The sequence below is a fragment of the Prunus mume genome, linkage group LG1, assembly GCF_029339155.1.
Source record: "Prunus mume cultivar Tortuosa linkage group LG1, ASM2933915v1, whole genome shotgun sequence".
NCBI lineage: Eukaryota > Viridiplantae > Streptophyta > Magnoliopsida > Rosales > Rosaceae > Prunus > Prunus mume.
In genome coordinates, this window is record NC_142698.1 from 14,911,957 (window position 1) to 14,922,080 (window position 10,124).

The 10,124-nt window shown below is 35.0% G+C and overlaps 1 protein-coding gene across 1 annotated transcript; it reads right to left on the reverse strand.

Moving 5' to 3' along the window:
• Nucleotides 1–4,049: 4,049 nt before the first annotated feature.
• On the reverse strand, nucleotides 4,050–7,304 carry LOC103341993 (vacuolar cation/proton exchanger 3). Its single transcript, XM_008245551.3, is given in 13 exon segments — nucleotides 4,050–4,442; nucleotides 4,553–4,622; nucleotides 4,706–4,796; nucleotides 4,907–5,023; nucleotides 5,115–5,168; nucleotides 5,257–5,373; nucleotides 5,461–5,589; nucleotides 5,794–6,009; nucleotides 6,138–6,334; nucleotides 6,427–6,455; nucleotides 6,569–6,636; nucleotides 6,908–7,111; nucleotides 7,113–7,304. Coding segments are annotated over 12 exon segments (1,350 nt in total). The 5' UTR covers nucleotides 7,179–7,304; the 3' UTR covers nucleotides 4,050–4,442; nucleotides 4,553–4,560.
• Between the last annotated feature and the right edge of the window lie 2,820 nt (nucleotides 7,305–10,124).

Genomic DNA, 10,124 nt, shown 5'->3' on the forward strand with positions numbered 1-10,124 from the left:
AAAAAAAAACTAAAAAAAAACCCAAAACAGGCCTATCCCAATTTTATAAAAAAGCCCAAATATTTTTTTTTTGTTACAAAAAGTCCAAACATTTTATTACAACACAAAACTGTCTCGAAAACCGTAACTTCAAGCACTCATCTTCATTAAACCATCTCTGCAAAACGTCTCTTCATTTCACCGTCTTCATCATTTATGCAAACTGAAACTCCATAACTACCATCAAGCTCGATCTACTTTCATAAACCAACACCACACACTAACCTCCACCTACAAAACAAAGACAAAATTTCAAGAACAATTTCAACAAGAAAAGGCTTCAAAGGTAAGACATTTAAAAACCAAACCTTTATTGTAATGTTGATTAATTGTTGTAAAGTTCTAGTTTATAGTAATAACAATATTTTATATTCGAATCCAAGACAAAATCTTGAAACTATATTGGATTTTCACTATTGGACTAACTGCATATGACTATAAAATAGTCGGTTTTTAGCAACTATAAAAAAAAAAAAAAAAAAAAAGATATTTAGTCAAATACAGATTCTTAACACTGCTAGTTTATTGTCATGTTGATTAATGGCTGTAAAGTTCCAGTATAAGGTAATAACACTGCTGGTTTCCTATGGAATCATATTTCTAATGCATGTCGACCACTGTAAAGTTTCAATCTAAGGTAATAACACTCCTAATTTCCTATGAAATCCTATTTTTAATGCATATCTACCACTGTAAAGTTTCAGTATAAGGTAATAACAGTATTTTAGATTTCAATATAGGACAAAATCTTGAAACTATATTGTATTTTCATTATTGAACTGATTGCATATGACTATAAAATGGTCGGCTTTCAGCAACTCAAAAAAGAAAGAGATATTTAGTCATATACTCATTCTTAACACTGCTAGTCTACTTTCATGTTGATTAATGGCTGTAAAGTTCCAGTATAGGGTAATAACACTGATTGTTTCCTCTGAAATCCTATTTTAAATGCATGTCTACCACCGTAAAGTTCCAGTATAGGGTAATAACATTACTTGTTTCCAATGAAATCCTATTTTGAATGCATGTCTACCACTATAAAGTTCTATTACAGGGTAATAACACTACTTGTTTCCTATGAAATCCTATTTCTAATGTATTTCTACCATTGTAAAATTCTAGTATATGGTAATAACACTACTAGATTCTCCTGAAATCCTATTTTTAATGCATGTCTACCCCTTGTAAAATTTCAGTATAGGGTAATAACACTGTTAGATTCCTCTGAAATCCTATTTCTAATGCATGTCTACTCCTTATAAAGTTTCAGTATATAGTAATAACACTGCTAGATTCCTCTGAAATCCTATTTCTAATGCATGTTTACTACTTGTAAAGTTCTAGTATATGGTCATAACACTACTAGTTTCACATAGAATCCTATTTCTAATGCATGTCTACCACTGTAAAATTCCAGTATAAGCTAATAACATTACTTGTTTCCTATGAAATCCTATTTCTAATGCATATCTGTAAAGTTCCAATATAAGGTAATAACACTACTACCTAACAGCAAATTATAATTGACTCAAAAACCAATAATGCATAAACAGAAAAAATACAAACCTATGAAATCGACAATAACAAAAATAAACATATGATATTAAGAAGAATTGGATCTACATTTCAAATTTAAACTCCAAAACTGCAAAAATTATGAAAACTTAACCAACAACTTAATTAATCGAACATGAAATCACCAAAATCAAACTACAATAAAATCGAATATGAATTCAAATTAAAAAAATCAAATACCTCAAAATCGAAGATCGCATATAAATAGGATTTTATACTGAGCCAAGTCACCAATGCACCATGAGCCATTTCATCCCCTGAATCTGCCAAGTCATTGTCCATTTGCTTATGTTGCAAATCCTCCAAATTTTTCACAGATCCAGCATCTAATGGATTGCTAGTGCTAGTGCCTCTGACTTCAGCTTCTGTCGTGCCATTTGGACTAACATGCTTCAAGGCAGAGCCTTCGTCAACTCCATCTTTCAAAGCATTATTGCTTGATGTTCCCTGAATTGAGATGGCTGCAAAGTTTTGATCTACAGGCTTGGAAAGGGGTCTCCTAGTTTTCCTATATCCAAAAGACGAATTAATTAGAATGAGAAGAAATAGTTACCTTACACAATCAGAATCCTATGACCTCATTATTCTTATTCTTTTTGAGAGAGAGAGAGAGAGAGAGAGAGAGAGAGAGAGAGTTACTTGAGAACATAGCTTAGGATTTCATCGTCAAAACTAAGGTGGAAGAACAAAAACTGAAAAATTGGGGTTGAAGATGAAGATGAGAGACTGGATGTCGTGAGTTCTGATCTGGTGTTTATTAGGAATTCCAATTTTATGTTAAAAGGGTAATAAAAGTATTTCATCTTAATAATTAAATTAAAAAATGTACAGCTTTTTGGGTTTATTTTGGGTGTGTTTATATACATTAAATAGTATAGGGTATTTTTATAGTTTTATGTCTAGAAATGGGTATTTAACTCATTTTCTATTTCTTAATTAAATGGGGCCCATGTTTCGCTGGTTTTAACTTATATACTTTTTTTTCTATTTTTTTTTAAAATAATTTATTGTTAGGAGACTCAAAATTTAAATTGGGAATAATAATTAGTATTTTTTTTTTTAAAATTTCGTTGTTGGCGTCATCACTGACATCACAACCCTCAGCAACAGTTCGTGTTATTCTTGCCTTCGGCCTTCCTTGGTGGAGCCCAAGCCTTGCACTGGCTGCTTTTGTCTTGCTAGAGTTGTATTTCGGACCTGGGGGGCCTCTTGCCTGAGCTAGGGCCTCCCGGTGGAAATAATCTAACAACTGAATCAAATTGTAACAAATTTAAAAGACGAGAGGTATGTTATTGTAAAAATTGAGAAAGTATGGATTAACATGTCTTAAGGATATAACCACAGGATACTAAGTTGTCATTACCCATTTATTTTATTTTAGGGTTGACAAGGAAAGTTCTAGTAGTTATAGCTTTTTAACTTTAATATCGAATCATGATTTGACTTCTTAAAATTGATAAGGAGCTTCTCCTTATAACCAATGGATTTTTGACATTTGTCAAATTTTAGCAAAATTGACAAAGTTTCAAAAAAAAAAATTACTTAAAATAATTTAACACGTGTCAAAACTACATTAGTTGTAACGAGGAGCTCCTCTTCAATCTGAAGGAGCCAAGTTTTTTTCTTAAATTAAACTAGCCCATTGGCAATTGATTTTCTTTTTTTCTTTTTTTTTTCTTTTTAGAATTAAAAAAGATAATGGATAGTTGTGTTCCATAAAAGTAGAACCTATTATGTGATTTTATTTTAAATTTAAAAAAAAATATGAAAAAGTATGAATTTTCATAACAATAATCCGAGAGAGATACACATAGAGGATGGAATGGAAGAATATTTGAGAGAATTGAAAATCGAATAATAAAAAAAGGACCCAAATGGGTTAATCTAGCTGAAAATGTGACCCAACCAGTAGGGAAGCCCAACTTCACTTACTCAGTTGAAAAATGGGTGAAAGCTACAGCCCAAGTTCATCAATATTCTGGGTTGACCCGAAGCATGGCCCAATGGCGGGTTGCCAGGCTAATCCCAAGTCCAACCATGTTCTTTCTTTCGTTTTTTTGTGGGAAATCTGAGCATGTTTTCTTGACATGAAGTAGACTATACAATGCTTCCATTTTGTTGATTTGCCACTAGGGTTTAGGTTCCAGGTTCCCATGGAAACCTTTGTAAAAATTCCATTGACTTTGACTGTCTGCTAACAGGTGAGCACTGGTCCCATGTTTCACTTTATTTTCCTTTATGCTGATTTTACTTTTTGCATGGGTTGGTCCTTTTCACAAGAGAGTTTGAGAGAGACTGGTCAATTTTCGCTCGTATGATAACTATTTTATTTTCATTTTTTGTGCTAAAGTATAGAGGAAAATGAGAGTGAGAATGGACGTGAGGATGAGATTGACAGAGATGATGAGAGGGGGAGAGAGTGAGAATGGAAGTTGCAAAAATCAAACCAACAAATTTTCCATTATTAATTCTTTATTATTCCATAACAAAAACGCAAAGAAATCAAGCCTCTATGCCATGCATGCCACAAGCTCTACTCGCATTTATAAGAAGAAATCAAAAATCAGATGGAAAAACAAATCTGATTCATATATAGTACTAGCTATACACACATATGACTGATTCTGTAGCCTGTCCTCATCAAGCTTCAACAAGACCCAACTCTTTTCATCAAGTATCCCATGCAGGACAAGCAGATCAATGAAAAATGTTCGCTTTCGGACTGGCTACGGCACCAATCAAAATTGATGGATAACAAAGGCATGCAGCCAACAACAGCATTGCTGTAATAATACTCAGGAGGTGGCCCTTGAAAGGCCGAACACCTGCATCAAAATCAATCAGTTAAAGTAATAATTCATGTCTTGACTCAATTAAGTTGCTAGCAGAAATGTAAATACATATGCATTCAAAAGTGCTGCACAAACGAACTTACATTTTTAATTAAGCTCCAAAAACTGCTGTGTTTGACGATTTAAGTCCCGGGTTGACGATGTTCGAGTGATCTAGGGGCGAAAAAGTTTATGTTTTAGATTTTTTATAAATTGTTACATGAACCAGCAAACAAGGTTTTTAGTTTAGTACTTACGAAGGGGAGATTCGGTTACAAAAAAGCAGGCTCCAATAATAATGTAGCACAGCAGAAGAACCAATCCCTTGAGGTAGTGGGAAGTACCATCCTGCAAATATCAAGCAAAAGTGAGATTAAGGGTATGATTAGCAATCTTAATTGAGACTGAAGGATGATGATGTTTTTGATGAGATAAGATTAGCAATCTTAATTAATTACCTGTAAAGTGAAGGCTACAGCAAGAATTGACAAAGCTAAAGAGCCAGTCTCAATGACACTGAAATTGAGATCCATGTTAATTCCCATTATCCAAGCAATAATCACGCACAATGGAACCTGCAGATTCATTCATTTCAATGGCATTTGAGTTGCAGGTCTTCCAACATTAATTATATATGTTCTTATAGACTATAGTTGTCGTTCTTACCACAAACACGGCAATTTGAGTTGCAGATCCCAAGGCAACACCCAACGTTATATCCTACATAAAATACATACATATTTTTTTAAATGGAAAGATCTTGTGTTTAGAAATGCGAAGCTAATGTGATCGTTAATTAATCACTCACCAACTTGTTCTTGAAAGCGAATATGATTGCTCCTGCATGTTCTGCTGCATTACCAACAATAGGTAGCAATATTATGCTGATGAAGCTCACAGACAAGCCCCAAGAATCTGATGCTTCCTGATGAAAAAGTAGTGATTTATATGAGTACCATAATAAACAAAATGGGGTTATGTTTCAATCAAGGTGGCCAGATTATATATGCACCTCAATTGTTCCCACAACATACTCAGACAACAAGGCAATCACTGCAGTCATTCCAATCAGCCACACAATCCCACTCCAGAATCCAATCACAGGTGCTTCATCCGAAACAACACCATCATCCTCCGATTCCTGATCAATACCACCACATTAAATTGGCTAAGTTAGCAATCACCACAGATCAATGCTGCCATAAAATTCCCAAAAATTTATCTTCCAAGTCTTGCATTAAGACGGGAACCATTTTTTAGAATAATGTTCTCTTGTCATACTTATTATGTTGCGAGACAACAAATCAAACCACTTATGTTCATAAAAGAATCTTGCATTAATTACCTCCTGAGCTTCAAATAATTCACGGTGTGTCCACAACTGGAAGACAATGTATGCAGTATAAGCTATGAGCATAACAATGCAGCTGGCTCTGGACAAATGGAGGGAAGGGTCTGATGTCACACTAGCAGAGGCTCCTGCAGCAAACGTGAACAGCATTGGCAGCAAGTGACACAAAAGTGCCAGCAGCAACATGAGGGAGTTCACATCCGCTTGTCTCTGGTTGGACAACACCCAAATCAACAAACAACATATTATATGGGCATGAAATGAAACCAACGGTATCCCGGATAAGGATAACTTCATAATGGGCAGGGATATTTGTTTGTCCAGAGCCATGAACTTACCCTGTCATATTTCTGTTCTTTTCTGATGTTGGCAATGCCACCGCAAAAGAGAGAAGTGCCGAGGACTAAGAGAAGGTTTGAGAGAATGGACCCCAGCAGAGAGTACTTCACAACTGCTATCTTATGTTGAGCTAAGGCAAAGATTGCAATAATTAGCTCCGTGGCATTTCCACATGTCGCATTTAGAAGCCCTCCCACTGAAAAAACAAATGAATAAGAAATAAATCAATCAATCATGTCACCTATGTGACAAAAATTTAAATGAATAAATAAGAAATAATTGAATTACCTGTTGGACCGGTGTAAAAAGAAATTTGCCTGCAATGTTGGGGAGAAAAATAGAAAAACCAAAATTTAGTGTGCGCTCAAATGGAAATTATACTAACTATAAGTACTAATACATAATGAAGAGGAAAAAAAATTGGACTTACTCTGTCAGAAAGCTGACCCGTTCTGCTAGTGGCATAAGCCCAATTAAGCTCAGCGCAAACACCCAAGGCTGTTTAAGAGAAATAATCACAACGCTTACGATCAAAGGATTTCTATTATATAATTATCCTTTCTAAAGAAATTTTCTTTACAAGACATTTTACTTTGGGCTTGATTTTTAGTTGAGTAATTATACCACGTTGTCGTATTTCAGTATCATATTATAAATTTCTTCAGCTTATATACGTATACATATGGTAGGTATTAAAGAATTTATTTTAAAAAAAAATAGTTTTTCTACTGTTATATTGAAAAAAACCTAGCAAGGAGTTGGTACTCACTCTTGCAAAACCAAAACACTGAGCCAAAATGGCCAGTGGGATGGCTGGGAACAAAATGGAGAGTTTTGTCCCCAATGTAACCTCCTGCAGATTCGCCAAAAACTGTCTGAGGAGAGAGCATGGAATTTTGGAGACAAGGGTGAGGTCAGACTTCTTCCGCAGGGAAGAGGATGACATGTTGTGTGCGGTCCGACCAGGTCCGGTTCTCCTTAACTAAGCCCTTGAGGTTGCCATTTTCTAATAGCCATGGCTGGTCTTGGTTTGAAGCCATGACCGATGATGTAATTGCACAAAGCACAAAAACCTAGCGACCCAATAAAAAAGAAAGAGAAGATTTTGTAGAACAAAGTTGCTTGCCAATGTAACAGGATGACTAGCTCGATATTATCTACTGAGAGATGAAGTGGACTGACCATTCACGTACAGTATAAATAGCCCGGGAATGATGCCTTCTCTGTAGCTTCCTCGAAGTTTCATTCTTTGGTTTTTAGCCATCAGATCAGGTTTTACAAGACACGTACGTATTTTTCCAAAATAAGTATTAAGAAATATAAATATATTACACATGTATACATACGACAATACCAACTTTCTTTTTTCTGATTTTTCTTTTCCAACTACACAAGTTAGTAAATTATAACTAGTTCGGTGTCTATATTGGATTGGATAACTCAATAGATTCAATGTATGTTAAAATAGAAAATGAAGATAGAAGTGAATGATTTTTCATTTTCGGAATTAGAAATGATAAGTTATAAGCCTTTGATATCCTACCATTTTGGACAATTGAATTAAATAAATTTTCTTTATAAGTAATTCATCTTCTACGTAACTTAGACAAAAATTATTCATCTTTAAAAAAAAAAACACAAAACAGATACCCATCAGAAACCAACTAATGATTGGATGCGATTTTAATAACACTATAATTAGTTAGGTATTTGGTATAAGGAAAGAACCAAAATCTAAATGGTAGGTACGTAGTTGTTTACTGTAAAGTTATTATATACATTTCTTTGACCATCGGTGACTACTTATTCAAAGATTGTAACAGATACCCTCCAGGTGGTTCTGCTTAGTATGATTTTTTTTTTTTTTTTTACTTTTTATTTTGTTGGCGGCATGTGTAGCTAGCTACATATACATTATTTATGCGTGTTCCGTACGTGAGGAGAAAGAAACTGTATATTTGACTGACGCTTGTACAGTTGTACTTGTTGTGCGGTTCTGGAAAGAACAGTCAAAACCAAGCAGAGTCAAACGAAAGTTACATCAGAAACCCACTTGGAACAGTAAAAACCACGACGTTTTGTTTTTTTTAATAAGTATTAATTACGGAATTCCAAATTGATTTTAAAGCACGTATACAAATAGCAATTATGAGTATGAAAACAAAGGAATGAGAAAGAATATTGATGAGGATGATGAAGACGTTCTCATTGTGTGCAGCCAAGGCAAACACGCCACGCCATATATAAAAATAAAACACAATAATATGTGAGGAGAAGTGGGTATACACTTAGCCCAACCTATTGAAAATATACAGAGGAACCTTCGCAGAAGCTAACTTGATCGGTCTCATATCAATGTATCTCACGCTTAATATCTCAAGCAGTACAACTTGAGACGGCTATGCTTGCTTACCTCTCTCTCTGCATTTGATCTCTCGACCTTTCATGAAAGAATGACTGGCTCACATGGAGTTGCAGACCAGCATTTATGTTTTTTTGTCGATTTTGTTCTCTACATCCACGGACCACACATGCATATAAATCCGTATAACAAATTACAGTCCTAAAATTATCCCAAGTGAAACAAAGATCGATACGTACAATGAAGTTCAAGCTACGCATATACGCATACACATACAAAACTGTCTTCTTTGTATTTGTAGAGTGTATGCATAGCTTGAACTCTCTGGGTGGCTACGTTTATAATAATGAGAACAAAAATGACCCTGCACTTCACTAATTAAGCTGCAAAAACTTCCAAATTAGAGGAAGGTAGAGAGAAGTTTCGTTCTTTACTATTTAAGGGCAAGATTTCTAAGTGCCTATATATATTTGCGGACTCAAGTGTCAAGACTGTCAATTGTGCAAAGGGTTTTAATGGGTGAAGATCTTCTAGCTAGCAAGTCGGCTTACCTAGTTTAGATTTTATGGTCCATTATTCTGCCTGTTGTTACTGAACTGTGTATGTCCACGAGGCCCCTACTCTTAATTTCAAACTTTCAATCTCTGGTATAAGTTGCTTTCACACTACGTACGTACCTGCTTATTATAACATCATTTCACTTGCGGCTTGCATAAGTAAATCTTGCATACCTTCTCTGAAAACTTCATACTTACATGTTATTATATATGGATAATATAATGTATCATCATCTACATAATACTTACTTTAATTGAGAATCTGAGATTGATATATAGCTCTTATCACGTTATCAAGAAAAACCCTAGCTCTTTTTTACATTCCCAAATTATATCTGCCTTCCACACCATGATGATGTCTGTGGAACTCTAGACAGCTTCCGCGAAGCTTCCTTCCCCCTCCATCAATTGAATTAAGCGAATATTATTTGGTATATATGGACACGTACGTAAATATCTTCCCTGCATCATCATCGTTCTCTATCTGGTATGAAGATTTTGGTAGATCCTCTGTGACATGAGCATGTGAGTTTTATACTACATTTTTGGATTGAGGACGGAATTTTGGTTGTGGGCAGTAATGTGGTGTGCATGTGTGTAGGGACATCTTGCTGAAGCTGCAACTTCCGAGAAATTTCCAATATATATGTAGGGACGTCTCAGTTAATTTATTTTGTTGGTATATATATGAGACGTCCGTACGGTAATGTATTCCGTATCTTTAGTCTTCGATGAGACTCGTGGACACTGACTTTGTGGTTAAACTTCACATGAATCCTGATTTGATTTGATTTGATTTCGGAGAGAAGAAGTTAAGAGAGAAACGTAGGATTAAATTTCTACCATGAAAAAGACAACCAGTTCTGAAAGACTATATTTCTTCTTCGAAAGAAGACTGATATGAAGTAAGATTGCTGAGAGTAGAAAGTTCGGATGGTCCAGAGAAGAAGTCGTTTCGCATTTGGACTCTCTGCTAATTATACATCATATATATTTAAAGGCCTTAAGGGTATGTATGGTGAACCAAGTTCAGTACAAGTCACACCAACCAAGGCTTGACAGCACCA